We start from the raw sequence: 24449 nt of genomic DNA on the forward strand, positions 1-24449 counted from the left end.
TTTGCACTGGTCGTTGCGTTGCGCTTCATGCAATGTGCTCTTAACTCGCTGCACTACCACCTGACTCCTTTATTTTTTTAAAGCTTTGAGAAGGTATATAGATGCCAGAAAAAAAAAAAGCATGTGAAAGGAACACATAAAATAGCCTCTTCCCCTTGTACAACCCCACTGAAATAGGAAATAGTAAATAAAACTTTGCTATTTAAAAGTAGTACATTTTAAAAATACAATAAGCAACAAGCATAGAAAGGCTTTATATATAAGGTAACTTGCTTAAGGAAAACAGGAATCCTAAACCAAGCAGTGGGAAACAAAAGAAACAAGGTTTATATCACAGAACATTTAAAAGGCTCAAAGTGAATTAATGGTATTACTGAATGTAGAGGTTAAAGGTGCAACTAAGAGAGTAAGTTGAAGGACGGTAAAAAACTAATAGTTTAAAACTGTCATGCTTGAAGCAGCAAAGGTGGCAGCTTCAATCCCCAGCACCACCATGATCCAGAGCTCTTGTTAAGGGGAAAAAAAAAAAATCAAGTCTCCTGGTTTCCCCCATCCCTCTATAGCCAAGATACCTTCCTCTCCAAAGGTAAAGTTTGAGGGTAAGTACATGGCACTTGAACAGAACACTAAGCAGTTCAAGGTCTGGATATCTTACTGAAAACAGAGATTATATTTAAATTTATGCACTGAAGATTAAACTTCAAAATCTGTTTTCCCCTCAGTTTACTCCCAGAAAACTGGCAGCTTGGTTTAGGTCCTTAAGATATGCAGCAGGATTTCACTGATCATTGTTGTCTTCATTCAATCAGTTATTTCCTTATGACCCCAATCAAAGAGAAACAGGAAATGGGCTGGCTTACATGGAAGTAAACACTACTGCTAGAAAGTAACAAAATTACAATCATAGGGACAACTATAGTAATAAAAGATTATCCCATATTGACCACAGAGGAAGATGACAGATAATTTTGTACTGGAATTATTCCTATTGGTTAAAAATAAAAGCCCACCTCAAAATAATGTCTTCTGTGTTTACATGTGGTAGATCACACTGACATTAAAACTGAGCCTCAGCCTCTGCTGAGTACTGGGTTGTAACTTTCTCTGGAGGGCTGTTTCCTGGGTATACAAGTATACCTGACCATCACCTTTAGGAGCACCATTTTGACCTACCCAAAAGGTAATTAATCTTCCTGTTTCTTAAACAAGTAAACCTAAACAGTTATCTTGTATTTTGTTTAATGACTTAGTTTATATACATAATGTATGTTGTAAGTGCATCTTACACTGATAAGTTTCATGTTGTAAAATACACACAATGTCTTACCATGTTGACCATAAATATTCACGGGTCTACTGTGCTGTGAATTAAAACATTTTAAAAGATGTGTTCTGGGGCCGGGTGGTGGTGCACCTGGTTAAGCACACACATCGCAGTGCACAAAGATGTGTTCCCCTTTCCTACTTGCTAATAACAATTATTTATCCTTCTAATTTGTAGATTTTTTGGCAAGGGCTTCAAAACCAGATAATCTGAGCTTGTTAAAATGATAAACTGAGTAACACTCGGGGAAAGAAACTCACCTTCAACCACAAGAGTTTTGGTGTAGAGCTTTATCACAAACACCTACCATTCAAGATCTATGTTATCTTTTTTGAAGGAATTTCCCCTCCCCAAGGGAATAATTATGTTTCCATCTTTTCTGGAGTCATTCAGAACTGCTTTAGTCTCACTTTAGTTCTGCTCAAAATAAACAAAAAACAATAGAAACACACACACAAAAGCCCACCAAATGCACTTGGTCCCAAAGAACACTAGTGATATCAGGTCTAGCTAGTCACTTTGGTCTCTTGTGAAGTCAAAGGGCCTGGAAGGATAAGAGACTGGCAACATGACTACAACGTATCTGCCTTTTTTGCCCAGAAATGGCACTGCTCTGGTCCCACAAACAGTTATTCATTCAATAAGAATTTATTGAGCACCCTCTGTGCAAGGAAGGCATTGTGCGAGATGTTGTAACTTTGGAAATGACAAAATTGTTTGTATAAGTAGAATCTGAGCTAGTCCTTGATTGTTTTCCTGATTTGAAAGATAAAGAATGCCCTTAGAGTCCCATTTTGAAAGCAAGAGCACAGAAGAGGTCTACTTTTTGTCCTCTTTATCAACCCAGCAAACTATTCAACTTCCTCTAATCAGTATAAGTTAAAAGAAATAAGGCACATTAAAAAAAAAAATTCCCCCCTTTAATTGACCAAAGTAAAGACATGACATTTCATTTGGTAACCTGCTCAGAATTATAAAAATCATTCCATTTGGCCCAGCCCATAATGCCCAGAGCAAAATGTCCAGACAATTCTAATCCCATCGTGCTCTTATAAACTGCATTTAAAAAACATCTTCAGCGTCCAAAATGTGACGCATTCAGTGCGAAGCATCTCAGAGCTGGATGTACTATTTATGTCCTTGACAGACCTCGATTATCCAGGTCCTTTACCTGCAACACACAAATGACAAATTTTATATAGATAGGTCAAAGTTTCTCTACTGAGTGGGTTCACCTGGGTAGGAAGGGATGATGGGTTCTGAAGCCTGGCTATTCTTTGGGAAGAAATGAGCATTGGTTAGACTAGTCACTCTACTTACTCTTTTTCTTTTGAGCACTTTTGTATATATCAAGAGGCCTCAATCTTTTTTTTTTTTTTTTTAATGTAAGAGACATAAATACTATGTGACTCTCTACCATAAATTCTTCAGTAGGAAAGAATACAGTTCAAAGTCACAAACACAGTCTTCCCCACCTTTTTCTGTCCCCATGTCTGACAATTATTGAAATACCATGTCCACCTGGTTCGAGCCCCTGGCTCCCCACCTGCAGGGGAGTTGCTTCACAGGCGTGAAGCAGGTCTGCAGGTATCTATCTTTCTCTCCCCCTCTCTCCATTTCTCTGTCCTGTCTAACAACAGTGACATCAATGACAACAACAATAATAACCTCAACGATAAAACAAGGACAACAAAATGAAAAAAAAAAAAAAAAAAGAAAAGAAAGAAAGATCAAGTCCAGCCCCAAATGAAAAACCATCAACTGGAACCACTGTCAAAATGACAGATGTCTACTCCTCCAGAAAAACCAGGAAAGAGAATTCTGAACTGAAAGTTCCTTTCAGATATTAGAAATGTTTATGTTAGAACAGTTTTAAGCGTAAAAAGCAGTCTACAGGAGGCGGGCGGCTGCGTAGCAGGTTAAGTGCACGTAGCACAAAGTGCAAGGACCGGCATGAGGATCCTGGTTTGAGCCCCCAGCTTCCCACCTGCAAGTCACTTCACAGGCAGTGAAGCAGGTCTGCAGGTGTCTATCTTTCTCTCCCCCCTCTCCATTTCTCTCTGTCCTATCCAACAATGACGACAATAGTAACTACAACAATAAAAAGAAACAACAGGGCAACAAAAGGGAATAAATAAATAATTTTTTAAAATAGTCCTCAAGGCTCTGTACCCCCTTTCTTTCAGGACACAAAGCGCTGATTACCAGGAATCTTGTTTTGATTGCATCAATGAAAGGAAAAGACACTTGGAAGTAGTAATAGGTATAGGAGAGAACTAGGAAAGAATTGAAGGCAGAATGATTGAAAAAATAAGGGAAGAGCACACATAGATGGATAGATAGACAATCAACCCTTATCAGTGACCTTGGGAGAACTACCAGTTTCCAATAGAAGGGATGGGAACTCTATTGGTGGGAACTGTATGGAATTATACCCCTATTACCCTAAAATTTCATAAATCAGTATTAACTCGCTAATTAAAAAAAAAAGTCCCCAAATGTAATGGCTGCTTTCCTAGACTGTGCAGTATCCGCTCACCTTGTATATCCTCACTAGCCAGTGTTCTGTGGTATATGCTTCCTCCAGGACATCCAGCTCAAAGTCTTTATTCCCAATCTCAGCATTCCGGACACGGTCAAAGCCTGGTGGACGCTCTAAAAAGGGACAAAAAGAGATGCATTTTTTCCTCGACTATATAACTTCCTAAGGAAATCATCCACAAACTGGAGTGCTGTTCCACAGGCTGCAGTTTCTTTAGAGTTGAGCCTACAGAAAAGGATGTTAGGTAGTAAGGGCAAATCAAGTATCACTCAAGTACTCAATCTCTAAAATGATGCGTGGCAGAGTGCATGGAATGTCTTTTGGTTAAAAGAGAAGAGCCTAAATTCCAAGTCCCTCCTGATGCTGAGGACTGCTATGCAAGAGGCCTCTGAGATAAATTAATCATGGATCAAGACCTATTAGAAGTCAAAGATATGCATTTATCAATACTTTAGAATCTCTTCAGTGTAAAATACTATGAAGCTGATTTAACAGCTCAAAATGTTTCTCAAAGTGTTTTATCTGAAGAAACCAAAAATCTTATCTCATTCTGCCTGCCTTTACTCCTTTCTCCACTTCAATGCCTTCTGAGAGACAAGCACAAGGTTAAAAACAAACCACCAGGAGAGGGTAGATAGCATAACAGTTATGCAAAGAGGGTGAGAAATCTCAGCTTCAATCCCTATCACCCCACACACCACCATAAATCAGAGCTGGTCAGTGCTCTGGTTAAAAAAATAAATAAAATTAGAGGAAAAATATTAGGAAAGATAAAAAAAAAAAAGGAAACTACTACCTACTTAGGGCCTCTTTTTCTTCATATGTAAGATGGGAATGTTACTAATTAGTAACTACCTTTTGGGTTTTCTGTGAAAAGTGAATGAATTAATAGATGTAAAGGACTCAGAGCAGTGCCTGGTATGCGTTAACATCTATCACTGTGCTTGCTACTGCTCTTCCAGTCACTCACTGGCTTCTGTGTAGACTTGTCCAAAGCGGTAGTAGCACATCTTGTACATAAGGCAGTTGAGCAGCACTGGAGAGCCCTCCCGGTCCACGCGGAACTCCCCAGTTGGAGTGTAGTAATCATGCTCCTTAATATGTTTGCCTGTGTCTGTGCTCCCTCCAATCCGGACCATCCATAGAAATTTGTTGATGTCTGGGCAGGGATGGGAAGACAGAAGAATAAAGACAAATGCTGATGGAGTTAAATGAGCTAATTAAAAAAAAAATCATTATTGAAAAAAAATTATTGATGAATGATATACAGAGAAATGGAGAAGACCAGAGCATGACTCTGGCCCATGTGTTAGGAATTGAACTCTGGACTTTATGCTTGAGGGTCCAACACTCTATCCACTGTACCACCTCCAAAACCCCGAAAACATTTTTTTTTGGGGGGGTTATTGCTGGGGCTTGGTGCCTGCACCACAAATACACTGATCCTGAAGGCTTTTTTTTTTTTTCTTTTTGTTGCCCTGGTTGTTTTATCGTTGTTGTGGTTATTATTATTGTTATTGATGTCACTGTTGTTGGATAGGACAGAGAGAAATTGAGAGAGGAGGGGAAGACAGAGGGGAGGGGCAGAAGATAGACACCTGCAGACCTGCTTCACCACTTGTGAAGCGACTCCCCTGCAGGTGGGGAGCCGGGGGCTCGAAAAGGGATCTTTATGCTGGTCCTTGCACTTTGCAGCACGTGCATTCAACCTGCTATACTACTGCCTGACCCCCCAAAAGTCATTTTCAAGGCAATTCCCCCAAGATCTTTCAAATAGGAACAGTCCAATTCAATCCTGTGTTTTACATCATAATTGCCAAGTTGAAAGATAACAGATCTTCTCATGAAATACTCTTTACACCACAGCAATGCTCTACCCCACTCCTGAAGCTTCCTCTTTGCATAGTGCTCACATGTGGTGGCTGGGGCCTTGAATCTGCACTTTCCCAGGTGAACTATCTCCCAGCCCTTTCAGGATTGCTTTAGTGGTAAGTTTTTTTTTTGCCTCCAGAATTATCACTGGGATTCAGTGCCAGCACTATGAACCTATTGCTCCTGGCAGTAGTTTTTTCCATTTTATTGGATAAGACAAAGAGAAATTGAGAGAGGAAGGGGAGATAGAGATGGGGAGAGAAATAGATACCTGCAGACCTGCTTCACCGCTTGTGAAGCAACCCCCTGCAAGTGAGGAGCTGGGGGCTCAAACCGGCTTCCTTGCGCTACAGCCGTCACCACCCCCTTCCACAAGGAAGTTATAATTTGGTCCAGATAACAATACTTGTTTTTATGCTAGTATTAAAAATATACTTCTATTCACTTTAGCAGGCAGGAGAAGGTTAAGTAACTAACAATAGATACTTTTCTACCATATATGTATGTATTTACATGGACATATATATACACATACATACAATTCTGTAGTATCTGATTAGGAAAAAAAAATCTATTAATGCATAAACAAATAAAAGGAGTGCAGTTGCTAAAGTTCATGTCTGCAGACAATGTCCTAACTGTCACAGTTCTTCCTGTATATAAAACATAAATGGGGGGGCTGGGCAGTGGTTCAGCGGGATAAGCGCACACGGTGCAAAGCGCAAGGAGTAGCATAAGGATCCCGGTTCAAGCCCCCAGCTCCCCACCTGCAGGAGAATCACTTTACAGGCAGTGAAGCAGTTTCTGCAGGTGTCTGTCCATTTCTCCCCATCTTTCTCTCCTCTCTCCATTTCACTCTGTCCAATCCAACAAGAATGACAACAATAATATTAACAACAACAATGATAAAACAAGGGCAACAAAAGGGAAAAAATGGCCTCCAGGAGCAGTGGATTCATAGTGCAGGCACCAAGACCCAGCAATAACTCTGGAGGCAAAAAAAAAAACAAACAAAAACCCACAAATGGAAATTAGTTTTATTAGTTCATACTTACATTTTTTATACTATCTAGATGAATTTGTCTAGCCAGTCAATATCAGGAGCCAGAGAAAATCTAAACTATGAACTCCTCTAAGAAGCAGTCATAGAACAAAAGAAAATTAAGATAAAAAACAAGGCAATTATTAACTGCAGGAAAACAAAACTATTCTGTATAAGAATGTAATCACAGTGAACCAGGTGACTCAACAAACAACATTTACATAGCCATGATTTTGAAAACACTTCATCTTGATTTACTAAAACTAAAAACTAACTATGCTGAAGTGAATAAAGAGAGGGAACATGATCTAAATTCCTTATCTAGTATAAATTGGTAGAATACATCAAAATGATTAATGAAGAACAATCATTTGCCATAGCAAGCCTACTCAAGATTAACACTTGCTATCTGTTTGTCAATAAGTAAATCAAAATATATAAGCCTTAGGGCTGATTATGTAAAATACTCTCATGCATGAGGATCTGAGGTCCCAGGTTCAACCCCTATCATCATTACACATAGCAGAGCAGTGCTCTAAGTCTATCTCTCTCTGTATATATCCCTCTATATATCTCTTTCTCATTAAAAAGTTCTTTTAAGGGAGTCAGGCGGTAGCGCAACGTTAAGCCACACACATGGTGCAAAGTGTAAGGATCCCAGTTCGAGCCCCCGGCTCCCCACCTGCAGGGGAGTCGCTTCACAGGTGGTGAAGCAGGTCTGCAGGTGTTTATCTTTCTCTCCCCCTCTGTCTTGTCCTCCGCGCTTCATTTTTCTCTGTCCTATCCAACAAGGACATCAATAATAACTACAACATTAAAACAACAAAGGCAACAAAAGGGAATAAATATTTTAAATTTTTTTCTTTTAATTAATTAAAAAAATATATAAAATCAAAAAACAAAAAAGCCTCAAGTTGCTAATACACAGAACTTCCCCAGCTAGGAAAACATATTAAAATAATAAATAGGAAATTCTTTTAGTTAGAAACTAGAAACAGAATCAAGCATATTACCATCAGAAGAATACCCAGTAAGGCCTCCAAAAATGACCAGTACGTAGCTGACATCAAGCTCTCTCATAATTTCATAGGCTTTTTCTTCAGTAGATGCCATTGCCTAGAAAAATACATGCACATTAATCAGAGCAAGAGTCCATATGACACCTTCACAGAGAAGTACTTCCCATGAGACCCTGGCACAAAACACTTAAGTGATGGTTTTCCCTTACCTGTCCTACACGAGATATATGGGTATTATTCCATGTGTTGTTGTCCACTAAGATTGTACGATTTGCCATAGCTGTGATCTGGTAGCCATAATCCCACCAAGACATGACCTTTGCATCCTGAAAGAATGGGAAAAGAGAATATTAAGTTTCAGAGGAGTGGAAGGGCATCTGATAAGAAGAAAGGCACGGCAAACCGATCCTTTCTTCATTAAAAAATGTATGTCTTGGGAGTCGGGCTGTAGTGCAGTGGGCTAAGCGCAGGTGGCGCAAAGCACAAAGACGGCCATAAGGATCCTGGTTCGAACCCCGGCTCCCCACCTGCAGGGGAGTCGCTTCACAGGCGGTGAAGCAGGTCTGCAGGTGTCTATCTTTCTCTCCTCCTCTCTCCATTTCTCTCTGTCCTATCCAACAATGACGACAACAACAATAATAACTACAACAATAAAAAAAACAACAAGGGCAACAAAAGGGAATAAATAAACAAAATATAAAAAATATTTTTTAAAAAAATGTATGTCTACTTGGGAGAACTACTGCAGTTTCCAATGGAGGAGATGGAGACAAGTCTGGTGGTGGAAGTGGTATGAAATTATACCTCTATTATCTTATAATCTTGTAAATTAACATTAAATCACTATAAAAAAAGTGAAACTATACATTAAAACTATACTTAAAACATTGCAACTCACTATTAAACTATACTTAAAACATTGCAACTCACTATTAATCACAAATAAAAAATGGAAAAATAATGTATGTCTGGACAGAAATACTGACACTGCATTTATTTACATACAATCATGACATCTTTGCAAATTATACAATCCAAAATTCCTAATACTTTTATCCCAGGTTACATTGAGCAAACAAGCACAATGTCAATCTGAAAATGCCAGCCTTGAGTGGTAAAGAATTTCACATTCTCAGACTTTTTTCTGTCTCTGTCTCACCAGAACAGTGTTCAGCTTTAGCTTATGGTGGTGTCAGGGTTTGAACCTGACACCTCAGAGCCTCAGACATGAAAAGCTCTTTACATAACCATTACGCTACCATCTAGGTCTTTCAGATTCTCAAGATATAAATTAAAAATTAAAAGTGGTAATCACTTAATTTTTTTCTTTGCTATTTTCCTTTCTCTCTCTCTCTCTCTCTCTTAACCATGTGGGTTATTGCAGGGAGTTGGTGCCAGCACTATGAATCCACTGCTCCTGGTGGCCCATTTTTTCCCTGTTTTATTAGATAGGACAGAGAGAAATTGAGAGGTGGGGGGGGGGGAAATAAGACACAGGGAGAGAATGATAGACACCTCCAAATGGGTTTCATCACTTGTGAAGTGACCCCCTGCAGGCAGAGAGCAGTGGGAGGGTGGCTGGAACCAGGATCCTTGAACTTAGTACTATGTCTTCTGTGTTTTTTGTCTCCAGGGTTATCACTGGGGCTTGTGGTGCCTAAGCTATGAACCCACTGCTCCTGAAGGCCATCCCACTCTCTCAATTTTGTTACCCTTGTTGTTATTATTGATGATGTTGGATAAGACAGAGAGAAATCCAGAGTGGAGGGGAAGACATAGAGGGAGAAAGATAAGACACCTGCAGACCTGCTTCACCACCTGTGAAGTGACTCCCCTGCAGGTGGGGATCCAGGGGCTTGAACCAGGATCCTTATGCTGGGCCTTGCACTTTTCGCCATCTGCGCTTAGCCCACTGTGATACTACCTGGCCCCCCACCCTTTTTTTTTTTTTTTAAATAAATATCCACTATTTGTACCTTTCTTCTGCTTTTATAACTAGGATAGTCTACCTCATCATAAAAACACTATGTTCCTTCACAGGCAGTGAAGCAGGTCTGCAGGTGTCTGTCTTTCTCTCCCCCTGTTTTCCCCTCCTCTATTTCTCTCGGTCCTATCCAACTACAATGACATCAGTAACAATGACAATAATAACTACAACAATAAAACAACAAGGGCAACAAAAGGGGATAAATATTAAAAAAAAACCACTATGCTATTAATGCAAGAGTGAAGGCAGAATCTATACAATTATCAGTATGGGTAACAAAAGAAATCATCTAGAATTTAAAAGAATGTTAAGCCCCACCCACGTCCCCACACCCCAGAGTACTGATCAGCTCTGGCCTATAGTGGTGCTGAGAATTGAACCTGGTACTTTTTTTTAAAAGAATTTTTAAAATATTTATTTATTTATTCCCTTTTGGTTTTATTGTTGTAGTTGTTGGATAGGACAGAAAGAAATGGAGAGAGGAGGGAAAGACAGAGAGGGGGAGAGAAAGATAAGACAGCTGCAGACCTGCTTCACCGCTTGTGAAGTGACTCATCTGCAGGTGGGAAGCTGGGGGCTTGAATCGGGATCCTTAGGTTTGTCCTTGCAGTTTGCACCACATGTGCTTAACCCACTGCGCTACCACCCGACTCCCTTTTTTTTCCTTTTCTTTTCTTTTCTAATTACCAGAGCACTGCTCAGCTCTGGCTTATAGCGGTGCAGGGGATTGAACCTGGGACTTTGGCATGAGAGTCAGTTTGTATAAACATTATGCTATCTACCCCTAGCCCAACCTGGTACTTTTGATGTCTCAGGAATGGAAGTCTTGTTGCATAACTTACTTCTCTATCTCCTCAGCTAAAGAAGACTGACTTCAAGCTCATTCAACATCATGATTCTATAGTTCTAATTTTTCCATCTTTCCACCAAAAAAAATATATATATATACACACACAAATATATATACACACACACACACACACATATATACACAATGTAACATCAAATGTCTCCCCTCACCCTCTATCCTATGATTTAATTCTCCTAAATCTTCACCTCTGGAGTATTATTTTTCTTTTAAACATTTCTGTTTAAAGATCTACACATAAATGAAAGAGACAGAACATCATTCTGGCACATGGGATGCCAAGAGTTGAACTCAAGACTTGACATTTGAGAAACAAGTTTTAACCACTGTGCAAACTCCTGGGCCCTCACCTCTGGAGTATTGTGACGAAGCCAATAGTATGCTTCTCGAAAGTCATCAAAAATGATCCTGCTGCCATCCCCACCCCGAGCAGACAGCACAATAGAGGGGGAGGAGTATGCTTCACTGGTCACCCAGGTTGAGTGAAAGGTATATGTGATGAGAAAGAAAGCCATGACCAGTATCATCCCACTTGCCACCTAAAAAAGGAAAGAAGTGTTGTAAACCAAATTCAGTTGACATAATCTAGAACAATCAGTAACACAGAAGAATTGCCATCCTGATTTCCCTGGGCAGATGACCTCACCAATGCTTCCTGGAACCTCACCTCTCGAGAGCCCTATCTCACTAGGGAAAGATAGAAACAGGCTGCAAGAAGGGATTGACCTACCAACATCCATGTCCAGCAGATAAACAATTACAGAAGCCTTAATTCCCACCTTTTGCACCCCCAGAAGAATTTTGGTACATACTCACAGAGGGATGGATAAATAATAGGCAAGTTTCCAATGGAGGGAATGGAACACATAACTCTGATGGTGGGAATTGTATGGAATTAAACCCCTATTACAATTATACAACATACAATTTTGTAAATCAACATTAAACCACTAATAAAAAATAAAGTAAAAAAAAAAAGGCAGAGGAATTGAAGTTCATTCTGATCACTCATAACAGTGCTCTAATTAACCACACACACACACACACACACACACACACACACACACACACACACACACACACACACCGCCAAGTCTATTTTCAGTATTGCGTAATTCTCACTTCATTTTTAATAGGGTAGGTAGAATCCTGCTGCTTCTTGCCCTTCTTGTCTGGACGACTGATATCCAGATTCTTCATATATGTGGAGAGCACTTGGGAGACTCCAATTCCAGAAAGAATGCACATAACAGGTGCCAACACCAGCATTAGACGCACCTGGAAGACAGAGCGACTATGGTCACAGTCTAATCAGCATCTTACAAATGCCACATTTCACTTTCCCAGTAGATTCTACATATTAGTAGTTTGAAATTTGTCGACTTAGGCATTTGGGATAAACATGATCTTTCAATGAAAGAGAAGACAAAATACTTGATAAATCTTCAGTAGAAGTATAACTTATTAAGCTTTTGGTCTTCAGTCACATTTATGTATGTATCCATGGTAATGCTACGATAGGAAATCCAAGTATGAGAAACACTCTGCTGCAACATGTAACATCTCCTCTCGTAAGACAGCACCCAGTAATCCCTACAGGTCTTTCAGGGAAAGAGTCACCTCTCTTTTTAAGCCAGGATGGAGAGATGAGATGCTGGCCCAGGTCACTATTTCTAGCAGATGTAAAAGTGACCCCAAGAGTTGAGTCCAATAGCTGCAAAGCTTGAGTGGCGCCCACACTGCTGGGAAGACTCAATCAAAGAAAGTCTTTATAGCTCTCCCCTCCTAGATCAGAGAGAAGAGTCTGCACACACACTAGCACTTTCCCAATATCATCACTAGGGGACTAAAGAAAGCACCTCAGAGTTTGAAGTGGAAAGGTTTGCTGGGACTAAGCATTCCTCACCATTACAGCCGAAAAGTACATGCTGGTCACACCGTACATGATGATGAAAATCCGGGCATCAGACAGGTTGCTAAAGCAGTAATAGAGACCAACTACAAAAGGAAAAGCAAGATAAGTAAGCAGCTAACCTCATAGACAGAAACCTACAGGAGAAAGTACCTTCATTATAAGGCTGACTGATTCAACACATTCAATACAGATAATCCTATTTCCAGGAGTTTGCATTGGGGGCAAAAGAAAAAAAAAATCACAGATATGTGCAGAGCACTCCTTCAGCTCTCTTTACATTGGCAAAAAGTCAGAAACCACATAATATCCTCCATTTATCAAGTAGTTCTAGTATGTTTTTGAAACATAAAATAATACACTGCTTGAAATATTGCTACTGGGACTATGAATTATCTTTCTTCATCTCTGCATCAAAACATTATTTCTTTAAAATAATATTAAATGGGGGCCAGGTGGTAGTACAGCTGGCTAAGTGCACATGCCTCGAAGCACAAGGACTAGCATAAGGATCCCAGTTTGAGTCCCAGCTCGCCACCTGCAGGGGGGTCACTTCACAAGCAATGAAGCATGTTTGCAGGTGTCTACCTGTCTCTCCTCCCTCTGCCTTCCCATCCTATCTCGATCTCTCTCTGTCCTATCCTACAACAATGACAGCAGCAGCAGCAACAACAACAATAATAATAACAACAATTGCAATAAACAACAAAGGCACAAAAAGGGAAAAAATAGCCTCCAGGAGCAATGGATTTGTAATGCAGGCACTGAGCCCCAGCAATAACTCTGGAGGCAAACATAAATAAATAAATAAATATGATACTAAGTTACAGAAGTGGTGCAACTCAGTGGTAAAGCACATGCTTCACCTGTATAAGGTTTGAACACACACTCCTCTCAAAAGGCAGAAAATCCATAGTCCTATTTTTACTCAATAAATAACTGGATGAATATTCATTAGAATGTTAAAAATTGGCATAGATACGTACTGAGAATGGAAATTTCTTTCCTACTTGTCTATTTTTTACTGTAGACAAGTTATTTTCTTTGTAAGAAAAAAAAAAAGTAAGTCACTTTATTAAAAGAAAACCCCTACCACTGTCAGTACTAAAACATATTTGGACTACCCAGAAGAAAATAGATGACGCTTTTTTACAGTCAGCTGTGCCTATCCTCAAACTTCAATACTGTCAGAAAGGAGTTGGGGATGGACTGGGATGTTAAGGAATCCCAGATGCACTAAGCAAACAGATAAAAAATTTTGAATACAATTGAATTTTTACTAATACAAGTAAACAAAGAATGGTGAGTTTCTGAACTGGTCAGTATTTCCAATTGCTTTTTGGCTCTGCATCGAATATCACAAACACATACCATCTTCTGTAACATAGAGGGTAAACTCACAAAAAAGAAAAAAAAAACACCTGTAGATTGTTAGTTTGCTTATGATGAAATAATAAGTAAAAAAAAAAAAAATGATTCTCATACAGGACCCTTCAGAATATAAGGCAAACAAACCTGGAAACATGAAGACAAGAAGCTGCAGGTCAAAATAGTACGAGGACCATGTTGTAGGCTGATGCTCAGACACAGAAGCAATGATGGGAATGTTGTTCTTTGCATATGAAGGGTCCAGCAGGGAATAGAACCGCCCAGTCCAGGGAGATATTTTTCCTGGAAGTAAAGCAGTAACAAGTATTTCATAATCACTAATGAAACAACCTAACACCTGATGAAGCAGGGAGACAGTTCAATGGCTATGCACAAAGACTTCATGCCTGAGGCTCCAAAATCCCAGTTTAGGCCACATATCAAGCTATGCCAGGGCTGAGCAGTGCTTTGGTTTGAAAACAAACTGATTCTGTCTAATTAACAACCTTCCATTAAAAAAAAAAATTCCTAAAAAGAACTAGGTTTTTGTTGATATTTGAAACTTTGAAAACTTGAAACTTTGAAAATTTGAAACTTTGAGATTTTCACCCCTAACTTTTTTTTCAAACTTCCAAGTACTTCTGTCTGCATAATCAGCAGAATAAAGGGTCAGTTTATAAACTTAGAGGATGGACCTTTCTGTGGTCAGGAAATAACTCTAATTTTGTTGAAATTTGTTCTACACCCATACTCATCTGCATTTAGTATTAAAGTCTGTGAGCTTCCCCTACCTGTCAGCATGAGGAGGGCTCCCACAGTGAGAAGGACAAAGCCCACCAGGGAGATGACACTTCGGAAAAGAACTTCAAACTGCTGTGGATTCAACTTGCTGCGCAGATAATCCACGAAGGCATGGATCTGGCAGAGACCAAAGACCCCAAAGGCAGCCATGTGCTCTGATGAGAGGACGGGCTAGAGGTGAAAAGCATATGCATGAGAATTACATGGGGAAAGGATGACTAGGCCTGAATTATTCTGAACTGATTCAGACCAAAGGGTCAAATGAATTTCAAGGTTACCTGCCAAAATTTCCAAAGACTTTTGGAAAAGCTTAAAGCATTCCACAATCTATCAATATCTCGGGGTCTTTATCAGACTAATTTGTTGGCCCAGATGGCAATTTTCTCATTTCCCCAAAATCTGTACTTTCTCTCCAAGTTTTATCTTACTAATTTTTTTTTCTCCTCCAGGGTTATTGCTGGGGCTCTGTACCTGCGCTACGAATCCACTGTTCCTGGAGGCTATTTTGTTCTTGTTTTATTGTTGTCATTGCTATCGTAGTGCAGGTACAAACCCCAGTGATAACCCTGCAGGCAAAAAAAAAAAAAGTTCTTTCTTCAGACCACTGGTTCTGAAACTCTAGTGTTATTCATACTGGGGGTGGAGGGAAAATGGGAGTAGAGATACAGACGGCTCAGAGTATACCCAGCATCTGACTCCCCAGTTCCATGGGACCTCTGAGCATGTATTTTAGCAAGTTCCTAGACACTGCATTTCCAGAAACACTATGAGGACTATACAGAATTATATTTTTTACTTTTTTAAAAAATATTTTATTTATTTTTCCTTTTGTTGCCCTTGCTTTTAAATTGTTGTTGTTGTTGGATAGGACAGAGAGAAATGGAGAGAGGAGGGGAAGACAGAGAGGAGGAGAGAAAGACAGACACCTGCAGACCTGCTTCACCACCTGTGAAACGACTCCCCTGCAGGTGGGGAGCCGGGGTTCGAACCGGGATCCTTATGCCAGTCCTTGTGCTTTGCGCCACCTGCGCCTAACCCGCTGCGCTACAGCCCAACTCCCAAACAAATATTTTCTAATAGTTGTCTCTTAACTCTCACTTCTATTAAGTGGGAATATTAATATAGGAACTAGAAATAATAGTGTGGATCACACACAACCAAAAGTACACCCCCTTTCCCACAAATCTAAGCCAAAGTGAAAGCACTAAATTAAAGCCCCGTGGAGTAAGTACTAGCACACTCTTAGAAGCAGAAGTCATTGACCCCCTCTGCTTCAGTTAGTACAAGCTGGCAAAGTCAGGCCTGTGAACAAGTCTTTCTCTCCTCATCTGCATCCAAGTAAAGTCAATCAAGCTGACACAGCATAGAGAAAGTGAAAGAAGTTAAAACCCCCAGCTCAGTCCACGGCTCACCTGGAAACCCACGAAGGAGATCTGCATGGAGAGGATGGTGCCCAGGCAGTAGACAGTGCAGTAGGCCACATAGATCCGGTGGGAGAAACGTCCCGTGAGCATCAGCACCAGGACATGGAGAGGGATCAAGTTGATGAGGAATACATAACCTCCCCATGAAGAGACCTACGGTGAATTGAGACAGGACAGTTCCTCTGAGTACTCTCCATAGGCCACCAGCACTGCCCCTTAGGACAGCACCTATGGCCTTGCTAGAAAGCACTTTTTAAAGTATGTATAAACTTTGTAATACGCCAAGTGGTTTAAAGAGTCGAAAAAAAACTAATTTCATTACATAGGAAAGTCACACCTCTCATTGTAACTGAACCCCCAGTTTACCCATTTAGCTCCTGTCACACACACTCAGGATCACTAAATAAGAGGAACCACCCCTTGGGATTAATCTAGATGTGCCAAAAGGCCACAAGGTGTGCTGATGGAAAGACATATAAAAGGTGAGTAAGGGGAGTCGGGCTGTAGCGCAGCGGGTTAAGCGCAGGTGGCGCAAAGCACAAGGACCGGCATAAGGATCCTGGTTCGAACCCCGGCTCCCCACCTGCAGGGGAGTCTCTTCACAGGCGGTGAAGCAGGTCTGCAGGTGTCTATCTTTCTCTCCCCCTCTCTGTCTTCCCCTCCTCTCTCCATTTCTCTCTGTCCTATCCAACAACGATGACAACACCAATAATAACTACAACAATAAAACAACAAGGGCAACAAAAGGGAATAAATAAATAAAAAATATTTTTAAAAAAAAGGTGAGTAAGAAGCAATAAGGAAGACTATTTATGTAAGATTAAATGGGGGGGGGTGTTAGATAGCATACCGGTTATGCCAAGAGACTCTCATGCCTGAGGCTCTGAAGTCCCAGGTTCAATTTCCCTGTATCATCATAAGCCAGAGCTGATCAGTGCTTTGGTAAAAAAAAAAAAAAAAAATTTACACAGGGGGAAAATATGTATGTATATTAGAAAGGGAAAAAATTAAGAGGAGTATACCAAAAAAGAAAGCTGGTACTCAGAGAATACAGTATCTGGAGGACAAAAAAAAAAAAAAAGAAAAAAGAAAAAGAAGAACAGGATCTCCATCTGGCAATATACAATGAATAGCCAGGACAACTCAGGAGGTTGGGCTTAGTCTGGAAGGGAGAGACATCAAAAAAACATCTAGCCTCCAGTCCATGGTATCAAAGCCCAAGGGATACTTCCAAATATTATCTGTTGGTCCCAATAGGTTTTCAGGCATAGAGACTCCTGGAAGAAAGGCAGGAAAAGTTACCATGTAGAAATAGGCCAGGGCACACTTGGCTGCCCAGTAGATGGAGCCAGTCTTCACTGCTTTGATCCACATGTAGTAGGTGAGGAGCATACAAAAGATGGCAATTCCTGCAGAAAGAACAAAACAAAAATTCAATATAAAGCCTTACAGGAAGGATATTTTAAAATACTGCTTTAAGACCGACTGTCTTGATATCATGTGTTTACTATTAATGTGTTTATATATCATGTGTTTACTATTATCATGTGTTACTATTAATGTATCATGTGTTTACTATTAATGGTGTAATTTTAGGCAAATTAGTTTACCTTTCTGTTTTCAAAACTGTATTATTTCATGTACAGCACTTAGAATGTACCTAGCATACAGCAAGCACTGGGCAAATACTGGCTGCTACTATTAAAACTATTCTTTATTTTAAAAATTTCTTTAAAGCTTTATTTATTTTTATTTTTTCCTTTTGTTGCCCTTGTTATTATTGTTGCCACTGCTGCTGCTGTTGTTGGGGACAAAGAGAAAATGGAGAGAAGGGAAGACAGAGGGGGAAAGAAAGGTAGACACCTGCAGACCTGCTTCACCGCCTGTGAATCGACTTACCTGCAGGTGGGCTCAAACCGGGATCCTTATGCCGGTCCTTGCGCTTTGCACCACGTGCACTTAACCTGCTGCACTACCGCCTGACTCCCACTTTATTTATTTATTATTGGATAGAGACAGAAAAATTGAGAAGAGAGGGGAAGATAAAGGGAAATGGACAGAGAGACACCTGCAGACCTGCTTCACCACTTGTGAAGTTTTCCTCCTGACCAGGGGCTTGAACCTGGATCCTTGCACACTGAAATGTGAGTGTTTAAGCTGGTGTGCCATCACCTGGTGCCCCATTAAGGCTATTAAAGTCTTTGTTGGTAGAGTCCTTGATTTACACCACCCTGCTTCTGCATTCTACCACAGCTGGTTCTTTTGCCCTGACTGCCCAGCTCCTTAGAAATTCCAGAGAAGTCCCAACTTCAGAAGCCAGTTCAACTACTTGTAAAAAACCCAAACCCCTACTATTAATTCTTCTTTCCCTTCACTACATTTCCAAAATACCTTACTTCACATCTCTGAGAGAACATAATAATGTCTACCTGTTACGTACAAGAGAAAACATTATGGTTATGCAAAAGACTTTGTGCTTGAGACTCTGAAGTTACAGATTCTATTCCTCCAGACCACTATAAACCAGAGGTGTGGAGTGCTCTGGTAAAAATAAATAAGTAAATAAATATAGAGAATTAAGAGTAAAAGAGAACACAGCACCAAAGCTTTCTTCAGTGCAGTGAGAAACCAGGCTTGAGCCTGGGCAACATGCATGGCAAAACAGCACACTCTAAAAGTGAACTATTTTATGGCTCCCATTATAATTTTAAGAACGTTCATTCATTCCACTTACCGAGGAATATAAAGCAATACTACTCAAGTCAAGGGTCTGTAAGGGAAATGAACAGCAGGCTACTTTTCTAGAGGGAACTATATACACTGAATATAACTTTGAGATATCTTCCTGTTCATTTTTAATCTTCTCACCCAGACATCACTTTTGCTATTGCTAAATAATAGATGTGAGCCCAGATTCTACTGCACTTCATGAAGATCTGTCAGATGATGAAGCAAAGAGGTCCTCTTGGGCCCTTTACAAGATCTACCTTCATTGTCGTAAGAGCCAGCCACTGAACGAGAGATGTAGCCAGGAACTACGGCAATCATAGCGGCAGCAAGAAGTCCTGCCCCTGCATCCTGTAAGGACAGAGTGACAACAGGATTAAATTAATGCCAACATACCTATGAGAGAAGACAGAGACCCTACTAGTTCAATCTGTGATTATAGGCCCTGAGAACAACCATTCATAGCATAAGAAAGCTAACTGCACAATCAATTATCCTTGATGATACCTCAAAAACAGCCCGTGTGCCAAGGGCAAACAAATCATGTGAGCTGTCAGACAGTAGACATTGCTCCAGAATGAAATTTTTGTTCCTACACTTCTGAGTCCACCTCGCTAACAATATCTGCACACCTCAAGAACAACAGTCACCCTCTAAATGCTATGCAAGGAAAAGGAAGAGATAGGTAATAATAACGCTGAATTATCACCAGGCCTCTGTGAGCTCAAGAAACAGAACAACAAAATAGAACCCATACTCCAAAAAAGAGCAAACATTTCTCTGTTTAAAAGAGTCAAACGTAGGGTGGTGGCACAACTAGTAAAGTATACACCTTATCAGGCACAAAGACACCTGGTTCAAGCCTCTGGCCCCTCCTGCAGGAAGTGAAGCTTCGCTAATGATGAAGCAGTACTGCAAGTCTCTCTCTCTCTCTTCCCCTCCCCATCTCTCTATTTTGTTGTCTATTATAATTAAAAAAAAATAAAAAGTCAAATTTGGGTGCCAGGCAGATAGCTCATCTGGCATATTATGAGAATTACATGCCTGAGGTTCCCGGTTCGATTCTTGCCTCTGTATGAACCAGACTGGTGCTCTGCTTTGTCTGTCTCTATTGTATGTGAAAATCTCTCTCATACGTAACAGAATCAATGTTAAAACAAAACAAAACAAAACAAAAACCCTCAAATTTGGAACAAAGGCAACAAGGAGAATGATAACTAGGTTTCCAAACTAAACTTTAGTCTCCCAAGTTTGCCACCTTTAAAGTACCTTCCTAACACCACAGTGTCAAATTAAGATGAACACATGGGGAGCCACATAAGTCAGCAACATAGAAACTCAGAAAAAGAGTTAGTGTTACAAAGTCAACAACAAGTCAGTGGTTTAATTTGAAAATAAATGTTTAAAAAAAATCAGACTGTGGTGTGGTCCCGGAGGTGGCACAGTGGATAAAACATCAGACTCTCAAGCATGAGGTCCTGAGTTCAATCCCCCGCAGCACATGTACCAGAGTGATGTCTGGCTCTTTCTCTGCCCTCCTATGTTTCTCATTAATAAACAAATAAAATATATATATATAAAAATCAGACTGTGGCCTGAGAGGTAGTGCAGTCGCTATAACATTGGACTTAAAAGCATGAGGTATTGAGTTCAGTCTCTGGCATCGCATGTACAAGCGTTATAATTTGCACTCCCCCCGTCACTAATAAGTAAATCCTTTTTAAAAAAATCATATTTTGGGAGTCGGGTGGTAGCACAGTGGGATAAGCGCAGTTGGTGCAAAGCGCAAGGACCGGCGAAGGATCCCGGTTTGAGCCCCCGGCTCCCCACCTGCAGGGGAGTCACTTCACAGGCAGTGAAGCAGGTTTGCAGGTGTCTGTCTTTCTCCCCTCCTCTCTGTCTTCCCCTCCTCTCTCCATTTCTCTCTGTCCTATCCAACAATGACATCATCATCAACAACAACAACAACAACAAGAACTACAACAGCAATGAAAAACAACAAGGGCAACAAAAAGGGAAAATAAATATTAAAAATTTTTTTTAAAAAATCATATTTTTGCGGGGGCCAGGCTATGGCACACCTGGTTAAGCACATACATTACAGTGCACAAGGTCATGGGTCCAAGCCCCCAGTCCCCACTTGTAACTGGGAAGCTTCACAAGTGGTGAAGCAGGGCTGCAGGTGTCTTTCTTGCTCTGTATCTCCCTTCTTCCCTCTCAATTTCTAGTCATTTCTATGAAATAAATATAATTTTTAAAATTTTTTAAAAATTAAGAAAACATATTGCTAAGCATCTTTGCCCAGAAAAACAACTAACCACTTAGTTGTAGGGACATTAAAATCAAAACCTCACATTTTACATTTTAAACAGTTCTTCTTTCTTTTTTTTTAAAATATTTATTTTTATTTATTTATTCCCTTTTGTTGCCCTTGTTGTTTTACTGTTGTAGTTATTATTGTTGTTGTCGTCGTTGTTGGATAGGACAGAGAGAAATGGAGAGAGGAGAGGAAGACAGAGAGGAGGAGAGAAAGCTAGACACCTGCAGACCTGCTTCACCGCCTGTGAAGCGACTCCCCTGCAGGTGGGGAGCCAGGGTTCGAACAGGGATCCTTATGCCGGTCCTTGTGCTTTGCGCCACATGCGCTTAACCCGCTGCACTACAGCCCCACTCCCCAGTTCTTCTTTCTTATGTTGCAATTCACATTTGGCCTTCAAAGGTTATTAAAGCACGAACAGTTGCTAATGATAAGATACCACACATTCTAGGGAGGAACTGGAGAGAATCCAGTAATTCCACACAGCAAAAGCTGTCTTAGGTCTCTGACTCCCTGTCCTTGCTAGGTGCAAACTCCTTCCCGCCCCCTCTACTCTTTCCTAACTAATGAAGAGGTTCAATAACATTAAACCCCAAAGGCCCCTGTCACCCCAATCCTTTACCTTGAGCTCTTTGGTAAGGTGGTACGTAACAATGGTGGTGAAGGAAGAGAAGAGAGGGGCCAGGAACACACACACATTACGAATGTCGATGGTGATATGGAAAAAATGAAGGACATGGTAGATTGCAGCAGAGGTGATCATTAAACCTATAACAGGAAGAAGAAACTCGATTAGCAAATCCTTCCTCGTAAGACAAAGAACTTAAGGGCAGGAGAGAGGATAAATTCAAGTATGAGTGACAAAACAGTCCTTAAGCAAACGACCAGGAACACAAACCAGATCACTAATACAACTGCTTATACATTCCTCCCTAAACATTCAATCAGAAATCCAAAAGTTACAGAAAAACCACCCATCACCACACTCCCACATATGCCATCCTATGTATATCAGATCCACTTTTAGCAATCTGTAATGAAAATGAAAATTTAAAATAAAAGAGAGCTTAGGGAGTCGGGCAGTAGCGCAGCGGGTTAAGGACCAGCATAAGGATCCACACATGCAGGGGAGTCGCTTCACAAGTGGTGAAGCAGGTCTACAGGTGTCTATCTTTCTCTCCCCCCTGTCTTCCCCTCCTCTATCCATTTCTCTCTGTCCTATCCAACAACAACGACATCAATAATAACTACAACAATAAGAAAACAATAAGGGCAACAAAAGGGAATAAATAAGTATTTTTTTTAAAAAAGAGAACTTGAAAAAAATCATGTTAAGTGAGATAAGTCAGAAACAGAAGGATGAATAGGGGATGATCTCACTCACAGGAAGTTGAAAAACAAGATCAGAAGGGAAAACACTAAGCAGAACTTGGACTGGAGTTGGTGCATTGCACCAAAGTTAAAGACTCTGGGGTGGGGGTGGGGGTTGGGGGGGGGATAGTTCAGGTCCTAGAAAAGGATGGCAGAAGACCTAGTGGGGGTTGTATGGTTATGTGGAAAACTGAGAAAGGTTATGCACGTACAAAGTATTATATTTACTGGCGATTGAAAAACATTAATCCCCCAATAAAGAAATAAAAATAAATAAAAGGAAAGTGCATATCACAAAACGAAGGGGATTGTGGTCTGGGAGGTGGCACAATCGATAAGGCAATGGACTCTCAAGCATGAGGTCTCGAGTTCAATCCCCAGCAGCACATGTATCAGAGTGATATCTGGTTCTTTCTCTCTCTCCTCCTATCTCTATCATTAATTAATAAATAAATTAAATTTTAAAAAATGAAGAGGACTACACTAAAACAGCTCCATAGCATACAGACACCTTGTTCCTATTTAAATTACTTCTCCTTACCTGGGTAAATTGTTCCTCCAATAATTCGACCCAAAGGATACCAGGCCCGGTCATCAAACCAGTTATGAAATTTATAAAATCCCTCTTCAGCCAGGAACCGGGTAGTCCGATAATTAAAGTACCTATAGCAAGAAAAAAAGTCATCTGAGTACCTCCCTCTTCACACGTCAAAACACGCAAAGATTCACAGTAAACCTTGATCCTTAAGTTACAGTACTGAAGGATTTAGCTTTACTCCAATAAAAGTGGTACCACAAGGGAGCTGGGCACTAGTGCAGCAGGTTAAGTGCACATGGTGCCACGCGCAAGGGCAGGAGTAAGGATCCCAGTTCGAGACCCCCCCACACACCCTACCTGCAGGGGAGTCGATTCACAAGTGGTGAATCAGCTCTGCAGGTATCTATTTTTCTCTCCTCCTCTCTGTTTTCCTCTCCTCTCTCAATTTCTCTGTTCTATCCAACAACAATGACAGCAATAACAATAATAACCACAATAACAATAAACAACAAAGGCAAAAAAAGGGGGAAAAAAATAGCTTCTAGGAGCAGTGGATTCATAGTGCAGGTACCAAAATCAAAAACATGGTACCACAAATCATGCCAATCATGAAAACAATCTTACACTATAGCCAGTTCCTTTATTTCTTTTTATATTTATTTACTTTTTATTGCCCTTGTTTTATTGTTGTTACTGATGTCATTGTTATTGGACAGGACAGAGAGAAATGGAGAGAGGAGGGGAAGACAAGAGAGGGGGAGAGAAAGACTGACCTGCTTCACTGCTTGTGAAGCGACTCCCCTGCGGTGGAGAGCCAGGGGCTGGAACCGGGATCCTTACATGGATCCTTGCACTTTGCACCACCTGCACTTAACCTGCTGTGCTACCGCCCCATTCCCAGTTCCCTTATTTCTAGCTCCACGCCTGCGTCTACTAAAGTGCTGCTTCTCTTCCTATAGAAATGCAATTGGAGCCCAATAGTGTAACAGAGCACGTAGGCAGGGCACCGCTGCAAGCTGGCATGTAGTGAGCACTAGCATCAGCCAGAGAATTCGAGCACCCAAAGGACACCAATTCATTCTGCGTCTTTTCAAATGACAAGAAGACATAAAAAGACCATTTCTATACCACATGAGGATGGTTGGGTAGCTCCCCTCTAAAGGTGTTAGTCTAGTACCATACACAGACTAAACTACATGTGATCTATTCCATAACACAAATTTCTTAATAGTGTTTGAGCTTGTAACAAGGTCTCGTCATATGGCTAAATGTAGTTGTGCTGAGGGCTGGGGAGATACCAAGCGTGTGCAAAGTTTTTCCTGCCTAAGGTGTCAGAG

At 40.6% G+C, this 24449-nt stretch overlaps 1 protein-coding gene across 4 annotated transcripts in view; it reads right to left on the reverse strand.

Annotated features, from left to right (window-relative positions):
- Positions 1-2224: 2224 nt before the first annotated feature.
- STT3A (STT3 oligosaccharyltransferase complex catalytic subunit A) overlaps positions 2225-24449 on the reverse strand; it is a 28499-nt gene continuing 6274 nt past the window's right edge. For all 4 annotated transcript variants that reach the window (XM_016187101.2, XM_016187102.2, XM_060179781.1 and 1 more), the window contains 15 exons: positions 23116-23237; positions 21826-21971; positions 19147-19237; positions 17462-17568; positions 16148-16312; positions 14726-14906; positions 14082-14237; positions 12561-12652; positions 11777-11932; positions 11005-11193; positions 8009-8125; positions 7794-7896; positions 4837-5025; positions 3864-3979; positions 2225-2495 (listed from right to left, as the gene is read on the reverse strand). In XM_016187101.2, coding sequence (XP_016042587.1) covers positions 2457-2495; positions 3864-3979; positions 4837-5025; positions 7794-7896; positions 8009-8125; positions 11005-11193; positions 11777-11932; positions 12561-12652; positions 14082-14237; positions 14726-14906; positions 16148-16312; positions 17462-17568; positions 19147-19237; positions 21826-21971; positions 23116-23237 — 1969 coding nt within the window. In that variant the 3' untranslated portion in view covers positions 2225-2456. The remainder of the gene's footprint in view (positions 2496-3863; positions 3980-4836; positions 5026-7793; positions 7897-8008; positions 8126-11004; positions 11194-11776; positions 11933-12560; positions 12653-14081; positions 14238-14725; positions 14907-16147; positions 16313-17461; positions 17569-19146; positions 19238-21825; positions 21972-23115; positions 23238-24449) is intronic.

Source organism: Erinaceus europaeus, chromosome 20, assembly GCF_950295315.1.
Source record: "Erinaceus europaeus chromosome 20, mEriEur2.1, whole genome shotgun sequence".
In the NCBI taxonomy this organism is placed as follows: Eukaryota; Metazoa; Chordata; class Mammalia; order Eulipotyphla; family Erinaceidae; genus Erinaceus; species Erinaceus europaeus.